Source organism: Ammospiza nelsoni, chromosome 4 (assembly GCF_027579445.1).
Source record: "Ammospiza nelsoni isolate bAmmNel1 chromosome 4, bAmmNel1.pri, whole genome shotgun sequence".
NCBI classification, from domain to species: Eukaryota; Metazoa; Chordata; class Aves; order Passeriformes; family Passerellidae; genus Ammospiza; species Ammospiza nelsoni.
Genome location: NC_080636.1, coordinates 14486922 through 14508166, shown reverse-complemented (window position 1 = coordinate 14508166; position 21245 = coordinate 14486922). Strand labels below are relative to the sequence as shown.

The 21245-nt window shown below is 36.6% G+C and overlaps 1 protein-coding gene across 2 annotated transcripts in view; it reads right to left on the bottom strand.

The window, feature by feature from the left end:
* Positions 1-744: 744 nt before the first annotated feature.
* TAPT1 (transmembrane anterior posterior transformation 1) overlaps positions 745-21245 on the bottom strand; it is a 49175-nt gene continuing 28674 nt past the window's right edge. For both annotated transcript variants that reach the window (XM_059470493.1, XM_059470494.1), the window contains 7 exons: positions 14313-14393; positions 13368-13477; positions 11704-11763; positions 10170-10238; positions 9118-9194; positions 5513-5673; positions 745-2857 (listed from right to left, as the gene is read on the bottom strand). In XM_059470493.1, the coding sequence (XP_059326476.1) occupies positions 2628-2857; positions 5513-5673; positions 9118-9194; positions 10170-10238; positions 11704-11763; positions 13368-13477; positions 14313-14393 (788 nt within the window). In that variant the 3' untranslated portion in view covers positions 745-2627. The remainder of the gene's footprint in view (positions 2858-5512; positions 5674-9117; positions 9195-10169; positions 10239-11703; positions 11764-13367; positions 13478-14312; positions 14394-21245) is intronic.

The following is a 21245-nucleotide window of genomic DNA, read 5'->3' as shown; positions in this document are numbered from 1 at the left end:
TCAGCCACCTCTACAGTTCTGAGAGGACCACCCAGGGTCAGAAAGCAGCTGTGATTTTTCATCAAAGATACTCTGCTAGAGATCCAAGGAATCCCTATAAATCATGCACACAAAATGAGAACAGTGAGAGAGCTTGCAGCACAGGCAGGAATGCCCAGCAGGGCCCTCACCAGAGCTGGGGAGCTCAGGGGAAGTGCTGTGTTTGCTGTGCCCCCTGCAGAGTGCCTCCAGTCCACCTGGGTGTCACGGGGATGCCAGGGCAAGGAAGCCTCACCTGCAGGGCAGGCAGGGCTGTACCAGCCATAGCCAAAGCCCAGCTGGGCTGCTTCAGAGCAGCAACCACAATTCAAGTGCCAGACCAAGCCCCAGGAGGATTCAGGCCCCAGTGCTCAGCAAGGGCTCTGCCTGTGCTGCTCCTGCACTCACACTTGGCTTTGTGTAAATCCAATTGTAGTAACTGACTACAGAAAGTACAACTCCCTGAGACACGGGATTTTTTCATTCACGTGGTGTGTGCCCTTAAAAACCAAATTAATAATAGGTTGGCATCAATATCTTCTATCTCCAAGTGGCAACAACCAACTGCTACAGAAACACATCTGAAGCCATGATAACCCAGTTCTTACACTCATTCGTGTCCCACATTTGCAAGAATCCTACTTTATGGAAATTGGAAATTAGCACATTAAATACTTGGCAAGATCACCAACTCTGAATTTTAAAAAAGAAATGTTGACGCTGTACTTTTCCTTTTTTAAACAAATATTACAAAATTGAATTTTATTGAGTTTCACACAAGATGCACTTATAAAATTGATACAGAATGTCATTCAACAGAAAAAAAATTAAAGCAATTTCAAGCTTTCTTTAGCAACTGCTAAATAATTATAAAATAAGATACACCAAATTGACAGATAATCTTAATTTCAATGTGTGAACATCTCCAATTAGTATAAAATACATCAAAAATTAAAGATTTTCAAATTTTTCCACAGCACAAGTCCTCTTCTTTTTACTTCATCCCTAAACATAACCACAGATTTTGGCCATTACTCCCACTACTCTTATGGGAGAGGAGAGGCTGCAGCAGGGAGTTCCCACCAGAGCAGCCAACCCCAAACTGTACAGCAGTTCTCTCATTATCAGTCTGCTCAGACACACAACTCTGTCCAACTGCCTCCATCTGCTATATTACTGTAGTCCTGCAAGTCTCAGGGATTAGCAGATACATTAAACTTTCACATGTTCCTACAGCAAAGAAACTTCGGCTTTCCCATTCTGACAAATTATGAAAATTAGCAAAGAGCAAATTGTCTTTATTTGTTCAGTACTGAAGTACTTTTATGATACCTTCCCATTGGTGTTTACTTGAATGTCTGAAAGGCATTTTGGAAGCTAATGCTGTGTTTTAACAACATATGAAGAATTTATCATTAACTAAGGGGTCTCTTCTGATAAAACTCTCCAGCCTATGTTTTGAGCTCAAATTTAATCCACTCTTGGTCTGAGGATTCCAAAACTTCTTTTGTCAACCCTCCCAACTCTGCATCTCACACAGAAATTAAGATGCATTGTAATGCTTAAATGCTCTTTATAGATCTAGTCCATCTACTTAAGTTTGACTACAACCAATCAATTACATTGAATGGATAATTATGGTTTGATTGTCAGTGTGAGCTTTTATAGGCATGTTCTCAGGCAAGTTAATACACAGATGTCATTCTCCTAAGAGTTATATGCAAAATGCAGTGCAATGTTCTTTACTGCTGTGTTAATGCCACACCTACAGTTCCAACACAACACTTGCTTGCTGCAATTAACACTCCTGTTCTTTAACATTAGAAGTGCCCCTTAATATTTTTTCCTACAGCAACAAAAAATCCTCAGCTTTTTAAAAAAAACTCTAAATAATTTGCCTTGCAGGACACACAACACATGAAATGAATATGCTTCATATTTGCCCAGTTAAGCAGAACCTTCATTACTGTGATCTTTCCTTGGTGTTTAGTATTCAGATAAAATACTAAGCAGTAAGTCTTTCACTTAAAGGCAAAATTTTATTCTGATTACAAGATTTTCAAGATACATCTTGAAAATATTTTTGTTGACAAGAATAACTGTCTTGACTTACTGTTTTATGTACCAATGCTTTATGTGTTTGTTGATATAAGCATGAGTTTGGAATTCTGCTTGCAGATGTTTAATAAAACACGGTAACTGGATAGGCAAGCTTCCGGTCAAGTCACCAAACATTTCCAGGAATATCCTTACACTGGAGGAACCTTCATGACAAATAGTGTTCTGGAAGCATGGTTGCATAATGCAGAACAGGGTTATGCTTTTTTCCAGTCTGTGTTCCAGAAAAGTGATACTGCAGCTCTTGCCACCAGGCTAGAGACTCACGATCCACCACATTTTCCAAGAGGCAAGTTAAAGATCACTTACTTGACCTGACCAGATACCAAGCCAAGTTACTTGTAGAAAGAAATTAATAATTTTTTTGCCATTAATAATTTAAGTTTTTAAATAAATATTTATTTGCCTTTTGGCAACTGTCCATTCTGGTAGCATCTGCTGTCCCAACAGCTCAGTATCCTTAGCACATAGATTTAAAAAAAAATAAATTCTTAGTCAATTCTGTTTCCACAAATAGTAAACCTGTCTATCTCCAACAAGTCTTTCTTTGCAGACCTGTGTTTTAATTCTGAGCTGTCTTGGCTTATATCTTTTTCTTCTCCATCAGGAGTTGTCAGAAATTGATCAGAATTGCTTGTTACAAGTAAAGATGGCATATTCTCCTTCTGATGCACTGGTTGATTGGTAACTGATGTAGAACCGTTTTCATCTGTGGAAATTCCTGTGGGAACAGAAGGTAGTTACAAAGATAATAATGAATTTAACACAGACATATCGATACAATGTGCAACTTCCAGATTTGTCCAAAGCTATCCTGAAAAAGTGTGCTGCAGCAAGTCAGCAGAACAGCAGAAAAATGCTTTCTGGAAGCCACTACCTCTTTTTAGCTTTATGGTAAGACATTTCCTTTTTTAATTTAGAAAACATATAGAAAATAAATAGACAGAAAAAACAAATTTTACAGAAGTTTAAATAATCAGCCAGAGAATAAGCAGCAGAAGTTAGGACATACATGCTTATTTTTGTTGGCTTAAGCAAAAAGATTTCTGACAGTCCTTGTGTGAATCACACAAATGTTTGCTACTGAAATGAACAAAAGGAATCTCTGTAGCAGGAAGTAGATGTGCCTAATCCTCTTGATAAGTACAATAAACCTGCCTTCTCCAGGGGTAGCTAATAAATGACTCATGCACTGCTATGCACTGGCTTTTAAAGCAGTGCTATTAAAGATGTCTATTTTTATTCCTGTCTCTTACTTCAGTGGAAATGAACAATGGCTTCATTAACCTAGGATATTGGTCAGTTATATCCATGTATTTTTTTCAAATTTTGTTAAAACACTTAAAGAATTAAAATGCACAAGCAAATCACAAGGAAAGAAGAAAAAAGATAAGAAAAAAAAATATCTCCTCCTCAGTAAAGACTGAGCTATTGTTTCTAAAGGAGTCTGAAAAAATCTGACTGATGTGGAGAGTACTGCAGACCAGCCCAAGGAAATGTTACCTGTCAGAATGGCAGCATTATCCAAATTACTACCAAATTATCTCTGCAGAGCATCTATGCACAGTATGCCATCTACTACTTGGAGGTACATGAGTTACCCTCCACAATCTTACAGAAATTAAAGGTACTAAACTTGCATTGAAAAAGGAGACAAGTAATTTTAATTCTAGAACTTGGTTACAAGCATAAATATTTTCTACCTCAGCAGCTTCCAGATGTAGCTGGTCAGCCTATAAATGATTACCAGTAATTAGAGCTTTCATCCTTCAAGAGCAAGTTTAGAATTTTATTATTCAAAAATTCAACTGGTTTTGTGGACAAAGTGGAAACTCTTTAGGAAATTAACTGACTTAAACTATAATCTGGCAGAAAGGAGACCAGATTAATTAATTCCCTTACCCTCATTCTAAGAAGAGATGGGTTGAGAGACTGTATTGTAAAACCCTGGTAAGTAGGGCACAGAGACTAACACTGCAGAGTCCATCCAGCAGTAATAAGGCAAAAGCTGGGAAAGGTAAAATCATTCTTTTGTGTAATCAAGAATTCTAGTAAAAAAGAGGTGTTAAAAAACATAAAATCCCCAAAAAACTGTAAAATTGAGCTTTTCCCATCACCAGTGGAAGCCAGGAATACTCTCAATAAAATCCATAAAAGCTTTTTGGTTGCTACTTTTTGCTCAAAAGCTTTCTGCTGGAGAAAATAAGCATCCCTGCTACTTCAGCTCAAAAGAGTCTTCAGGATTTATATACTATAAGTTAAAAGCTCAATGTAAGTAAGAACAACTTACAAATGCAGTAATAGAATGTTTAATTAAAACATTATCATCATTATAGTACTCTAATGAAATGCAAAATTGAATGCAAATATTAATTCAGAACAATTCAGATCACATTCTTTCATCATGAATGCAAAGCAGTTGTATGAACCTAAAAGTAAACATTTGCACCAAGTTTGTGCCTGATGTGATCTGACACATATGAGATACAGAGGTTTAAGCCGAACACTGACAGATTCTTAACTCTCCCCTTGCTGGCCAGACACTCTGACGACTAACGAGCACCTTGCATTTCAAGCTGCTCGAGTTGTTGGCAAGCCATGGAGTGAACACAATAAAAGCCCCACTGTTAGGTTCTCTAAGGCTCTCATTGAGCTTTTCCCACAGGAAGATGCAATCCAATTCAGTTGACAGGAACAATGAAGGTTTCTGTTTCCTTCTATAATGTGTCACACAAACACAATACTGCCATATTCCCATTATAAATTAACTGCTGATGCTGAGGACCTGTAAGAGGAAATTGTGCTGCACAGACTGGAAATAGGGTAGAGACCCACTGAAATTCCTATCTGGATTTCATAAAGCTTTCCATTATGTGTTCATGACAACTACAATTAACTACACCTATGCATAAATCTACCATGTTTTACTTTGATTTCCATGAGAAATACAGATTGCTTCCCTACTGAACTTAAGCACTGCCACAGATGATGTGTAAATATTCACTTGCACAGTGACATAGCAAAGGGGGTTGGACTAGGTGGTCTTTAAAGGTTCCTTCCAACCCAAACCAAACCATACCATTCTATGGTTATGATTTTAAAACAAAAGCATGCTTCTATTCCATTGTTTCTATCACCTCCACATATCACAGTGACATCTTATCAGAGATATGAGAATTTATTACCTAAAGAAGATGCATGAACTAAAAGCAAAAAATTCTACTACATTTGCAGACTTGTATTCATAGCTGTGCTATGGCACAATTAGGGTCCAGCAACAGGGTTTGTGCAGCAAATACTGTCATGCATCTGGTTTAATATCAAATTTAGTCTGAAAAATTTTCACTGAAAAACAAATCAAGGCAGCTGGCCTTACCTTGGGTAGATTTAAATGTGCCTTGCTGTTTGCCAGCTGGCTTCCCTGGGGTGGCAGTCAGGATAGGATTGAATAATTTCTCCTCCATTTTTGCTTCCTTTACATATTGACATGATTTCCCCAGCAGTACAATGCTGTTAAGGACCTTGAGAGATATTAACCTGGAAAAAAATAGTTTACATATTTGCATTAGCACATTACAATAATTGCATATTATTCATACTGCAATTATTCATATGAAAATAATTGCATATGGTAAGTGCTGTCTTAGAAGGATTAGCTAACAAGTTAAATCCTTTCAATATCAAGATCAAAAGGTTTCCTAACAATTTGTTTCAGATTCAATGCTTAATTTTCTTTTTCTTCCAGAAAGCATCTAGAAAAAACATCAAGTTTTATTATTTAACTAAAGGACTACAAGGACAATTAAGCAGCCATTTAAGACATTAAATATTTAAACACAAAATTAAAAAGTGCCCTCAACACTGCAAGTCCAAAATAAATGTACCCAAATTAAGTGTGCCCAGCCAAGGATCTCTAGTAGACTAGGAACCACAACACAGCAAACACAGAACCATGGAATCATAAAGGTTGGAAAAGATTTCCAAGCTCATTGAGTCCAGTCATTAACCCAGCACTGCCAAGTCCTATATCTAGCTTTTATAAACTACAGGCTAATCATGAAAAGTCCTTTTTCACATCACAGGAGACAGTCCATAAAACTCAACAAATCCAAAGAGGTAGCACTGCATTACCATCATAGCACAGTCCAAGTGATGGCAGATTCTTTTTCTACTATGACTAAAATGCAGCACAAACATCACTGACTCTCCTTCCCACCTGTCTCCTAGTTTGAAGAAAAGGAAAGCCTCATCTACCATCAAGTGCTTTTTTACCATTCAACTAAGTTTTGCAAAATCTGATTTTCATTACTAGCAACACTTGACTCATAGAGCAATGTCCACTCCAGGGAGTGAAGGCTCATTGCAGAACAACAAGGAGAGAGTGATCTGTTCTCTGCAAGATGAATGAAATATTCTCTATGCAAATGAGTGAACCAAATGCAGACTCTAAATTCATTCTCTACTCTCTGAAGTCTGTTTATCATGTACATCATTAAAAGACTAAAAAGACAGCTTGAAATGAACATTTACAGACCCATGGAGCAGGTCTAACTGTTTCATCATAAAGTGACTCAGGCACACTCCAGCAGCAGCTCCCCTATCTCTCTGTGTAAATGTAATCAGAACTTGTCAAACAAAAAAACAAACTACTCTACACTTTTAAGGGAAAAAGTAAGTTTATTCTATTTCAAAAGAGAAATGGAAGAATGTGCAGAGCACACCACTTTCAGTACTCAGAAGAAAGTGACATTTTAGTATCCAAGCAACCACAAAGAAGACATCATTTTATATCATTTGAAAGCTGTGCTTCTCTTCAATTTATTATATTATTGGGACAGATTTTATTTCAGACAGTTGAGAAGGCTTCCTTCATTTTTAATGTTTTAACGTGTTTTTCTTATGCTTCTTATGTAACATGTTTTTTGTTCTGAGAGAACAGGTTTCCACAGTTTGACTCTAATTTAATGAGATCAGAAGTTGAAAAGGCCATAAATCACCACTTCCCTGTATCAGTTTCAGCTTCTCACGGAAAATTATGCAAGCATTTCTAGCAATTCTCCTTTATTCTTTTCTGCCAGCCTATCTCAGGCTCAAATTTCTAACAATGGAAGTTTGAAGTTGTTCAAAATTCTAGCAAAAGAAAACTCATGGGTTTTTGGCAAGACTCTTTAACTATGATTAAAGTTTAACTAGAGTTTTTAATAGACAATACAAAATTAATCCATCCATAGTATAGGCTCAATTCTTTGCCCAGCTAACTGCTTCAGATTTTATCATGCCATTTCTCACATATCTATGCTATTATGTTTGTATTCTATATATATTCTAACATCTGATGAAAAGCTGAAATTTATGTTCAGAATAAAAATTATTTGAAAGATACAGGAGGTGAGCTAGCTCCAAGTCTGAGATCACAGCAAGAGTAAAATTTCTTCTCACTTTTCAATGAGGACAAAATAGACCAAAATGTATTTATTTTTGTGACCTATGTCTTTAAATAGCAGCATTTAACACTTAATGTTAATCACATTACTTCCTTCTGCCCTCCATTCCCTAAGCCACAGAGAGTGAAAAATCCTAGGTTGCAGCAGTGGAATGGTAGAGGTAGGAAAATATTTACACATACTGGGAAAAAGGAAAAACCACTGAGCAGGATGAAAGTGCTGACCTTGATGTACCACAGCTTGAATGTGATGATCAGGGCAGAGTGCTTTGAATACAAAGCTAGCTTTAGGGAGAACATGGGCACAGCATGTAGTATGCTGGGGAAAAAGTCAAAGTATGGTACAGAGGAATGTGGCTAAAATTTTACTATTTGGCCTATATGCAGTATCTCAAAGTCTTAGTTATGTGACACTGAACAGATGTGTCCCTACACTGATGTAGACAAAACACTCCTGATTGAGCTCCATTTTTTGCAGATTAGTGTCAGATTAGAGATAAGAGTCTACCTATTAATTAAAAATGTAATAGTAATCCTGTAGTAGTAATCCTGTTCTTTTCACAAGGTATTGTAGAACAGTAGCCTCTTCCCTTCCAGCATGGTCTCCTCTCTTCCTGCTGAACCACTGCCTCAGCCTTAGCAGTCTTATGCTTCTCAAGCCTTGCTGCCTTCACTTAAAACACAACTTGGCAGGACACTGGAAGAATCACTCCCACAATACTGCAGGCAGGTTCTTCTGTCAACAACTTGAAACACTTCATTGCTTGTCATCAATTTTGAGAGACAACAAACAATGACAGTGCAGTATACAGCTTTCCTAGAAATTACAGACAGTACACAGCAAGTGTCTCAAGACAGGCAGACTAAACTGGATGTAAAGTACACTTATGCAGTCTAGAAATACCTACCAACTGGTGAGAAGTTAAAGGTAAGGTAAGTATAAACTGACTTGGCAGAGAAGGGATGCGGAAGGAATAATCACACACCTTTGGTATGGGAAATGAACTGCCATTGAACATTGTATTCCTTAACTAAGATTACTTAATGACCCACCCTTCCCAGGAAATGTGAGCCTTGCATTTATTTTTTTTAACAGTAGTTTCCTACACCAAAGTAAACCTTGCATTTAACTACCTGAGAGAAGAATTCATTATCTGCTCAGAGCACTTGAACTGCTTGCTTTTGTTCACTTATTGAATCTTTTGGTCTTTTTACAGAAAACTTCATTCCTTGGAATTCAATTTCCCTTTATACACAGAAGTATGGTGCTTGTCTCTCAGATTGTCTCAGTCTTTTTGCAATGAGTTATTTCCATTACTGAAGTTACTTATTGAGGGCTATAAACTCCCAATGTAGTCACAGTACTCAGGGACAAATCTGCACTGTCAATTTCAGATTATGAGCATAAGGGTTTTACATTTTTGTTCTACTGAATATAAATTCTGTTTATCCTTACATCCAGACATATCAACAGAAACTTCTTGCACATACGTAATGAAATAATAGTGAATACTTTTCAATTGTGTGGATTTACTTACCCACAGTAGAACAGCACAACACAAACATAAGCTAAGACTCCTTGTACTTTTATTGAGCTTGTTACGACTCTGATGAGCTGTTTTAAGGATAAAAGTTAAAATTTAGCACACAATTATTAACAGAACGTTGTAACAGACATTTCTTATTTGGCGAATAAGAAAATTCAAGAAAAATTAGAAACATTTACATTAACAGAAATTTAGTCTAATGCTCCCCTTGGCAGTACTAACTACTCCAGATCTTGATTTGAATGAGTATTATACCAGCACTTAGTTGCAACTTTCCAAAGCCAGAGTTTGACAATGTTTCCTTAACACTGACTTTCAAGTAAAGTAAGAAGTGGAAAAAAACATATTTGCTGACAAAGCATGAACAGATCCCCAGCATTATAACTACTGCTTGTCTGTATGCGTGTATCTTATGTGTGTAGGGGGAAAGTTGGGACAGCTACTTAGAGACAACATCTGCAATAGTTAATTCAGGACAGCACATGGACAGAGTTTCATTAATTAAGTCATTCATTTTATAGCAATGTGCATATGTAACAAAGTCAACTATTTCAGAGTGATATACTCAACAGGAGCTCAGTGCCCCACGTAAAAGAATATTGAGTCATGAAGCATCATTATAGGACCAGTCACAAGGACTGCTATGAAAAACCTCAATAAACTGCTGTACTACTGCTAACCTTCTGGCAACCAGCTGCTTTGACTATTCCAAATGAATGAATAGGATAACTGCCAAAAGGAATACATGTTTAGTAAATGCAGATGTAGTTTAATTCCACTGGTACAATTCAAGTTCCTACAAATTCTACAAAATTAATATATATTTGATTTTCTAAGAAAGGCTGGGAAACACTAATGCATTTGTGAAGCCATGAGTAGTATGTGATACAGGTTATACTGAGTGTTAACTCAACTTTCAGCATAACTTCAGTTACTTCAGATGATAATTTCATCCTCAAAACATCCAGCCAGCTATCTCAGAGGGACACATTCTCAAAGTGAGATTTTATTGACAGAAAACTGATAGGAATGATACTACTTACTAAAACAGCCAGTGGAAGAGGAATGAAACCCATTCTTCTGGAAACTGAATCACTATAATCTGTATATGCCTAGGAAAAGAAGAGGAAGAATAATGAACTATTTATGCAAAGGAATGAGCTTATTTTAGCTTGGTACACCCTCCAGACAAGAATAAAGCTCTGTTAACAAACACTATACTGGTATAAAGTGTACCTATTCACATTTTGGAATTCAAATGGAGATAGCTGCACTCTCAGACAAAAATGTAATAAATACTACCATGACCAGTGAGATTAGCTTCAATGCCCTAAATCAAGAGCAACTGGAGTATAATACAAATGTCTAAACTGAGAGCAACTAGGACACTGAATCCAAAGCCACTATGATATTTTATCTGTACATTATTACCAGCTTAGAGACATTTTGTATTAATTTGACTGATCCTCAAATTCTCTACAGAAAAACCTGTTACAGGGATAAAAGAACAATTATCCACTGCACTAGCAATTTTAAATCATTCTACAAACATCTATAATTAGCCTTAAGATAACTGCGTTAAAATTATTCTGAAAATGTTTTTACATTTGTACTCAAAACACAAGTACTTCACATGACAGTTTGCCTGCAGTATTGAACATCACACCAAAGTCAGTGTCTAAATGATGCTATTTTATTTCTCACAGATGATCCTTAGGAAAAGTAATGGAGTTTTCAAAACTTATGAACTGAGGTTTTTATTACTAAGAAATAATAACAACAACGATAATAATAATAATAATAATAATAATAATAATAATAATAATTATTATTATTATTATTATTATTATTATTATTAGTAGCTGTTGGTGTCTAGCTTCTTTATAAGGTTTAAGTACTGTATTCCTCACAACAGCCCAGGAAACAAGCCCAAGAAAACTACAGAAATCATAGTAAGGAAGTCCATTTATAGTTACAGCACACTTCTAAAGCACCGATGAGTGAAATGCTAACAAGTCAAACCTAGTCCTCATCCATGAAAGGTGTGCAGTAAACAGCTTTCCAAAAAATGGTACTAACTAAAAACAAGTGGTCTGTGTGTTCTATAAATACCCATGCCACGACAGTAATATGCACAGTACAAACATCTCTAAACATCTGTGCACTCACTCTATCTTGTAAAGAAACATAAATTCCTAATGAATACTGTGCTTTAACCCAACACAGTTAAAATACCATGAAAAGAACAGTAATATGAAATTACCCTGTTAAGTTTACTTACTTCCACGTATGTCAAAAATGTGAAGTTGTTACAACTGTCCCCTTACTATAAGTATATTTGGAAGAGACTACTCAGCAGTATATTAAATGAAGCTCAAACTGACCTGAACAACTGGATATAATATAAATCATAAAGAAACATTCCTGTTATCTCTTATTAAAGAAAGCAGAGCAGAGTTTCAGCGCTGCAGGAGTGTAACAGTACTGTATGTATTTCTTTAAGTGTTTGTTCCAACATCCCCCTTGTAACAATTGTCTTAGTTAATACAGGAAAGAGCATTTTATTTTCAGGCTTACATTTTTCTGTCGACTGCTAACAAGGTCAAATGCAAGACTGGCTCTGTATTCACTGTAGACCTGGAAAAAATCCAGCACATCAGATGTGTGATTAATTTGTTATCCCACGTTATAAAAGCAACACAGATATTAATAAAGTATTTCCATAAAGTATTATGAACTTATGCATTTGCTGAAAGACTCAAAGCCAGTTTTTCTGAGGGCTAATGGCACTCTTCAAGAGATGAATCTCTATTTCTGCAGTAAAGTAATTTGCATATATATATATATAGACAACAAACAACACTATGCTATGCTTTAGGAATTGAATGAGACTTCATAAAGTCACTGAATTTTAGGATGATGAGAAACATGAAATAAAAGAAATCACATTAATCACATTTAGTTTTTCCCCCCCACAGTTCACAACTGCTTTTAAGCTACAGGAAAGCTAGCCCTGGTATCAAATCAAACAAATGAGAGAGCTTTCTTATACACTAAGCAAATGATCGCATGCAAAAATCAAACTGCATCTGAAGATGAATTAATTTTTTCCTTCTCTTTAAAACAGTTCAGCATATTAAGAAAGAAAAGCATCTATCTTAAAGATAAGTGGCAGGACAACTTGCACTGCAGGTGTTAAAAATTCTGGAAAAAGTCTGATGTAGCAACCATAAATCTTTAGAGCTTCATACACAAACCCCACAAAGTTTATTTAATAAACCTTGCAAAATTGCCAATGACTACCCCCATCCTCCAGCTGTTTCAGCACTCTGAAGCATGCCACATTTTTGGCTACCATGGCTTCATTACTGCTCTTTTCCATGCTCTCTATACAAAAGTAGGGCATGCATAAATGCCTCTGGCATAAGGGAGCTTATTAAGTGCATCTATTACACTTGTTTCTACACCTCACAGTTACTTTAGAGATGCTGAAAAAGAAAGCACCTCACAAGTCCTGATCTCATTTTCTGAGAAGTGGTTTTAATAGTGAAAAGACACTAGCTCATATCTTCACAAATTTATTGAGTGTGTTTGAATTCACAGTGTGGAACACAAATGGCCCATGTGTAATGCTGCAACACACAAGAAGCAACCTCATCCACTGCTTTAAAAGAAGGACTGGATAATATATGCGGCCTAAGAAATTTCAGGAGTGGGAAACTAACATAACCTACTTCCTATTAGTGCTCTAGGGACAGTGGGGAAAAAAAGATCTCTGATTTCAGATTCCACTTTTAACATACATGCAATAATAGAGGTAAAGCAGCCTAATAAAATGTATTTTTCCAAAAGCCTGAATTTTAACCTACAGTCCACTTTGTTAGGGAAGGCTACAAGCTCTGTCTAGACTATAGAACAAGTAACTTTCTTTCAGTTTAAATCACTTCACAAAATGATCTGCCAGTAATGTGAATTGTAGCTATTATGTGAGTTGTTATACAAAACTTGCAATAATTTATGGATCTGGAGCTACTAATTTAGTAGAGATGTTAGTTACACATTAAAAAGGTCCTCAAAAGTATATTGTATCAGGAAACTAGCAAGCTTTCCCAATTGATATCAAACATATAAAAATAACAATTTTTACATTTTCTTCACTGGAAAAAAATTAATATTAAAAAAAAAAAGCAAAATTATATACAATTTAAAATAGCACCCAGCATTCCAAACAGGATACCTACATCTGCCGTGATGTCATTGAATTTTGTTATAAAGGCATGTTTCACAATATCCACTGCAATTTCTGAAGCAACCACCATGCAAACATCCGGGAATAACACCCAGAAGTGATCTGAAGGTTGTGAAGAAACAAGTTAGGCCATTTAATTTAATGTCAGCATACAAAAAGAATTATAACAATTCTATTCAACAATGAAAAATCCTCATGAGTCTGAAGAATATGTAAGTTGACATATCACTGAGCATGCAGTGTGCAAATTCTTGCTTATTCCATTGCTGTCCTAAAAACTTATCAGTGCTGCACTATCACACCACAGTTAGGATCAGGCTCTAAACTTTTCACTTTGTAAACCTCTACCTCTAGTAGGAAGATAACCTTTGTAAGTACTAGATACAATGTGTTCAGTATGTCTAAGACATAGACAAAGCATCTGCAGTTTTAGATACTTAAGGTAAAATTCAGGTAGACTGGTAAGATTCAGGCAAAATATACTACACAGAGCAGAGGTCAAAATTATTAAAACAATGAAATTGTTATTTTACACAATATTTATTTAATATGTCATTAAAATCTTCAGTATAATCAATGTTAGATTAAGAATTGTATTTTAACAATCTTTATCACATTTCAATCTCACTAGCTACTTTCTGGAGATCCTTCATTCACAGCATACTCAAAGGAAAGGAAAGGGCTGGGAAGAAATTGCTCCAGACACTGCTTGAAAGATAACTACACATGTTTATAGCATAACAATAGATATTTCTAGCAGAAGGAACACTGTCATTCTTGGAAGAATACCAATAATAGAAAAATGAGAATCTAAGGTATTTGATAAAATTAGGATTTGTTAATTAAATGTATTGATTACTCTTCTCTTTCAGATTGGAGGAAGAAGTAAGAAATACAGCTCTTGATAGCACAGAATTTTTTCTTCTAGTTTACTCACCTGGATTCCATGAGAACTGTTCCATATTTCTTAGACATACAATTAGTAGCAGCACGTAATTAGTGAACCTCTCCTTTATATCTGGATTAAAAAAACCACAAAATCTGTCAGCTCCAAAGGAACATTTATTTGCATACAAAGATATCTACTCATTCTGAAGTTCCATCATCTATTAATTCTTGGATTAGATAACATTTTCCACAAATTATTTAATTGGATTTAAGGGGTAGGGGAAATGCTGGGAACCACACCATGGACAGCATTTCCCCAGTAGGTTGTGAACTGGTCTGTCCAATGCTGCCTCACCTCTGAGTTCCCAGCAGCAGAAGGGAATTGTGACTTACTATCACCTCTTCTAATACATTAATAAAATCATCATTCTTCTTGATAAAGTCTGTGCATTCCTTCTGTGATTCAAAAAGAACCAGCACTTCCTGTTACTAAAATGAAGAGAATGTACCAATCTGTCCTTTCAAGCTATTAGCAAGGTACATTTCATTTTCTACAGATCACAGATATCCAAATTGCTGTATATTGGGTTCAGTGAAAGGAAGAAAAAATGTTTGAAGACAACTGTTACATCTTTCACAGTCTTTCACACTGCCCTCTTAAAAGGGAACAGCAGGATATATCAGCAGAATTATCAAAATTGTAAGCACCATAGCACCAGAGCAATCTAATTTGGGACAAAGTCCTATGCCTTGTCCCCCAGACAAGGCAGTTTTTTACTCTACCTTGGTATTCTGTTTCCAGAGATGACACACACAGAGCTTGCTTCAGGAAGCATCACAATTTTTAGCTTACTAAAAAACACCCTCCTGAAACTATATTACTAAAAAGCAGGGTAAAACCTAAAATATAATGTCATCACAATTTAGGAAGTCCAAAAAAGTCTTTTTAGAAGATAGAGCCACTGAGAAAATCTGTGAAGACACTCTTATTGCTTGCCACACCTGCCAATAACCAGAAAAGTAATTTCTTTGTGGGCCCAAGGGTTCATTTTCTTAAGCACCTCCAATATTCTGTGGGGTTCTACCTACTGATTTTGGGAAACAAGAAATAGAAATGTTCAGAAGAACACACAAGGATTAAGCTGGACAAAAAAAAAATTTGACTTTTGTGTCAACAGTTTCCATCATCTATGACTGACTACAGGTCACCAGCAGTGCTTGTGGCTGCAGTTACTAGAGTATAATAATATCCCTCACTTTAGAATAGAAGTTTGGAAATACTGGCAGCTCTGAAAAATTGAGCAAAAATAATAGAAGAAATCCTCCAGGAGAAGGAAAGAAAAAGCACACAGAATTCAAGAAGAATGAGATTTCATGCACAGTATCATAAATTCATTTGTCAGTATGTCCCTTCCTCTCCCTGGGGAAGGGACAGAGGAAGCACAAGCTTTTAAAATAGAATGAATGGCATATATATGGGGAGGGGGGGAGAAAAAGGAAATATTTTAGTACAATAAACTTAGAGCAGACAAAAGTACTTAAGTAAAACCTAATGATAATTTCCTCATTTCCTGCCAATAACACTCCAACAAGTGAAGTGCATTCTTCTATGCTTCTGAATTCACAAAATACTGCCCAAATGACCAGAACAGAGTACTGTCTGAAAAACCTAGTGACAAGGCACCACTTGACACTGTCACAAATGGATGAAAATGCAGTCAAGCACTCATTGATCTACATGCTTTATCATGCCCATTAGTGACTTGGAAATAACCACTGAATTTTCAGACTTTTGCACTGAATTTCAAAATAGTTTTATCTTCTATTTCCCACACTGCCATGACACACCACTGGCCAGCAATGAAGAACAAACACAGATCTCATCTTCATTTTTTCCAGTCCCATGGAGGCCTGTACAGAGAGATATTCTCAAGTGGGAAGCAAGGACATTAATTCAGGCCTAGCATTAAAGCATGTCTCAAGCTAATCCTCCAGACATTTATTATCTGCTTGGTATATGTTAGCTCACCAGTCAACAGAATTAAATTGAGAAAGGACATTTTGGACTTTAAATTTCTTCTTATAATGCTGTAATAATACCAATTTTTCTTCCACTAATTTCTGAGACTGGGTGACAGGCTGATACCTATTTTCCCCCTCTGCTTATTTCCCATGTTCTCAGTGGCCTCCCTTCTAATCTGTTATCTCCTCTGCCACAGCTGTTCAAGGCTGTTAGGAGGGAGAGGAATAACTGTGGCTGCTGCTCTTCATTCTCATCCCTCTCATCAACTGTCAGAGTTGCAAGCAAGGCAGACAGGGCACTTTACAGCAGCTTCAACAGCAAACTCAAACAAATCATAAATTCATTTCATTTCTCACCCTCATGGACAAGGACAAAAAAGGCTTCAGGATATCCAAAACAACCACTGGTAATCAGTCCTAAATATTAATTAAAATTCCAGAATACAAAATATGTACAGTAATGTTTCATCATTTATTATGAACTAATTTGATGTTGTATATGTTCATAATTTTTTTTAAATTGGTGAGGGGATTCTCCTCTACCATGTATTGCCACTTCTTGGATGACGTGGTGAACTACAGAACAAGTGAAGCTACATCCCTGGCTCCACACTTGCTCACGCTCTTAAGAACAACAAAGGTAAAGTATATCAATGCAATTGTTAATTTGGCAAAACAGTGACAAACCACCAGTGTTAGTGATTAGTTACAGATAGCACAGGTACTAGCAGGAGGCAATCATTCTATTCTGCTTCAGCAGAACAAAGAGTAAAGTGGAAACAAAAGTGATCTCTTCATTCTCCATGGTGACAATGCTTAGTAACATTGATATAAGCCATTTCAACTCACTTTTGCATGTATTCCACTAAATATATATGATAAGCATAGCACATAACTGTTTTTCTGTCAGGATACAGTATAGCTTCAATAATCCTTGCCATTATAAGTCAGGGTTAAATGAGAGTCAAAATGTCAGGCCAAAGACATTTTAAATGGTCTTCAGCTACCTCCAGAAGGACATGATTAAGAAGCTTGCTTTCTCAGTGTTTATGAGTCGAAGTGTTAAAAACCTGACATGTAGCACTAATTCAGATGTATCTATTCCCTTGACCAGTCTCTTGTCAGCACATGCCATGCACAGTGCTGATGACATATTGTGCATGAAATCTGGATGGATATCAGTGACAGGTGCTGCTCCTCAAGGGTCCATATTGGGACCAGGGTTATTTAGTATCTTCATTAACAACACATATGAAGGAATTGAGTGCACCCTCAGCAAAACTGCAGATGACTGAGTGCTGAGGTTGCCACACCAGAAGGGTAGGATGTCATCCAGAAGGACCTGGACAAGCTCAAGAACTGGACCCATGGGAGTCTCAAGAGGTGTGATGAGACCAAGTGCAAGGTGCTGCATCTGGGCTGGGGCAGCCCCAGGTACCAACACAGGCTGGGGATGAACAGATCAAACCAGCCCTGTTGAGAAGGACTTGGGGGTTCTGGTGGATGAAAGGCTGGGCAGAAGCTGGCAACGCTGCTCACAGCCCAGAGAGCCAAATGTGTCCTGGGCTGCATCACAGTGAGAGCCCAGGAACACAGATCCTGAAGTAGGGTAAATAGTCTTCAGAACACACAGCTATTTCCTTCCAGATTTCCTGACACATTATGCAGGATTTCCAAACCAGAAAGAAAAAAAAAAAATATCATGCTAATCCCACTGTTTATATGTTTAGATCAAAAGCTAGTTATAAATTGTAGCATGTTAGAAGTGAAAGAAGATCTCTTGGTTTACATCTCAGCAACTCCTAAACAGCCGTAGTGCCAACTACCTCTTAACAAGTGACCAGAGCACAAGAAAGGATCAATCACTGAACAAGGAACCATCAAGGACACACCAATCTCAAACACAGTCCTGCCCCCAAATCCCTCATCCTTAAAATAAACAACTTGATTAGAATAATGGTATTAAAGAAACCCAAAGCCACACAAGAAAGCAGTTCAAATTTCAAAGACCAAAGGTAAAAATAAAGGCTATTCAGTATTGAGATCAAAGTCAGAGACTGATAAATTTGGAACAAAGAAGAAGAGAGAAGAAAAAGTACAGAATTATAAAGAAGAAAACTGAAGTTCCTAAAACTTTAGAATAAATATGTTAAATTTTTGAGACAGGAGATTTAAAAAACAAGGAAGAGTCAGGCCTAATAACGAACTGAAGGAAATAACCTAATGCACTACATCTAATGCACTTCTTTGTATGAGGTACAATTGACTTTTGTGAAAAAATTCAATTTAGAGCACAGCTTGAAATTAAAATAAGACATTTAAAAGCATAAAGGAAGGCAGCACACTGGGCTTTCAACAATGATGAAAGAACTTCTCTTTATAATTTGGTCTCCTTGTTCTCTAATACTGACCCTACAAAATTAGTTTACAGATAACTATTTCAAAAAGAGAATATACTATTTAAATTTAGGGAAATATTTCTTTCTGATACAACAAATAAAAGGCTTTCTGTATAGAAGTGCTTTCCAATGGCTGCAGTGTTTAGATTGCCTGGGTGTACATAAGTTTCCTTGTAAAAGTTAGGGTGACAATGCAAAAGTAGTTTTGCTGCAGCTGACAAATCAAAGCTCTGGGAATAGCATGGTTGAAGTCCCAGATTCTGCAGCTGCAGTGTAAAGCAGCTATAGAAGCCCCAAGGTCTTTGTTGATCTGCCCCTAAAAGATAACAGGTTTAGTTTTATTAGATAACAATTAACTTATGTGTATTTCATGTCCTGTTCAATTTATTTTTATGTAGATGATTCAGAGTTATTTTAATCCTGAAGTTTTAGTGGATTAGCAGTTACAGTAGAATTTCAAATAGCCATACAAAGGTGAGAAGGATCACTGACTCCATTAAGTCCAGAAATGTAAATACTGATAAAAATAATACAGCTACACATCAGCTTGCTATCCACCAACTGGTGCTGAGCACAATGCCAAGTGAAAATGATTTCACAATTTCCAGTAGCTTGGTGGCCCTTCCTATCCTGATGTCATACTATGTAGAAGCTTGAGCCAGGCAGGGCTCTTCAAGGTATTTCAATGTGTGATACAGGGCATTTCTTAGAACGTACAGCTTGCACAGTTCATTTCTGTTCTCACACTTCTATTCACAAGAAAACTTGCTTTTGAGTTTTAGTTGTAGTAACTTCTGTTGAACACAACATCTACTCTTGTGGTCATTGCTTATCTTTTCTGCTATGTCATATTTTTCTTTTGATTAACATGCTAAATAAGAAGAAAGTTTCACCTACTTATGAGAAATTCCTCAGATGCCTCTGTGAGACTCCTGTTATTCCCCTCAAATTATTTACCTACTGTGTATTAATCAGTACATTTACACTGAGTTGAAAACATTTAAATACTGTTCAATAACAGTAATACTTTGAGCTGAGCCCAGAAAAGGTGAATCCATTCAGTGTGTCCAAGCTTCATCAGCTACTGCTGCCACCATTACCCTACAGATGACTGCAGACCTCAGAAAATTACTGAAAGAAGCAGAGAAAGGTGGGGAATATATGGGAGTGCCTAGATTTAGTGTTTCCTTTCAGAAGTTTAGTTCAGCCCAGGCATGCAGTTTGAGCACAGTGTGTCTAGGACACACAAGACACTCCAAAGGCTAACTGGAAGCTCAGCTGACAGGAGCAGACTAGCCTCAGTTCCAGGATAGGATGAAGTACTGGCATACCATGCCACCACCATCATAAAGATACACCATCAAAAGATGCACCACCATTTCAGCTGCATGAAATAAAACATTTAAGGGACACTAAAGTGATCAGAATACATGAATTGAAACAAAACTCTTCCATCCTTACTGAGGCTGTGATGCAGTAAATCTGTTCAAGTTCAAAAGAGGTGAAAAGCTCTACTAAAAATCTGTCAGTTATTTATCTCTGAGAAGAAAACCACTGCTATTTATAACCATACTGAAAGGTGTTCCAGGAAAAGTGATCTGTTTGAAAGGAATAAATTAGCTTGTTTTGTGCACTCTTCTATGTATGAACTCACTGCTTCCATCCCCACACTAATGAATGGCAATACTTCTTCCATCAACTGATAAAGCACGACCTGGTTCTGCTATTATGGGTCTTCAATAATAATGTCCAGCAATAAAATATTGATACCCTTTTCTTTTTATGGAGGAAATTGCTAGCAATTTCTAATATCAGTCCCTAGCTTACTTCAACATGAAAGAGGCCACACCTTTAGGCAGGAGAGCTAGATGCATAGTTGTAACTATTTTCTGCACTAATAATAAACCTTATCTAGGTTTTCTGTCAATAGTTAAGTAAATTTCATTTTTAGCATTCTCACTGTAAAATTAAACATGTCTGATTTTAAAAATATAAGTAACTAGATCTTGGAACTGAAAATAATACTATTATCACAGAATAAACATTATCAACCTATCTGGGAAGATCTTTTTGGGGAGGTTTAAGATTAAAATTAAGTGTTAATTTTCTGTTATATAATTCTCTGTGATATATTTAAGGTTTTACATAAGTAGTCTTTCATCCACAGAATTACAGAACATTTGCACATAATATTGAAGTTTGCAGATGAACTAGACAGAGGTCATATCAATAGTCAGAACTCAAAACCTGATGTAAGCCTATTGAAAATTTAACTTATGATACAAAAATATGAATAATCTGTTTTTAAATAAGTAGCTATTTTTTAACCTATTGCATATTTGAGTTATCTGGTTTAAAAACTTCAGGCTGTAATGAAAAGAATATGTTCTATTTTCTGTGCTCATCTGTATAAATGAAAGTGGGGAAATTACAATCAGATATACTGAAGGAATTCTTCACTGTGAGGGTGCTGAGGCACTGGCACAGGTTGCCCAAAGCAGCTGTGGATGTCCCCCCTCTGGAGGAGGGGACCAGGGTGGATGGGGCTCTGAGCAACCTGG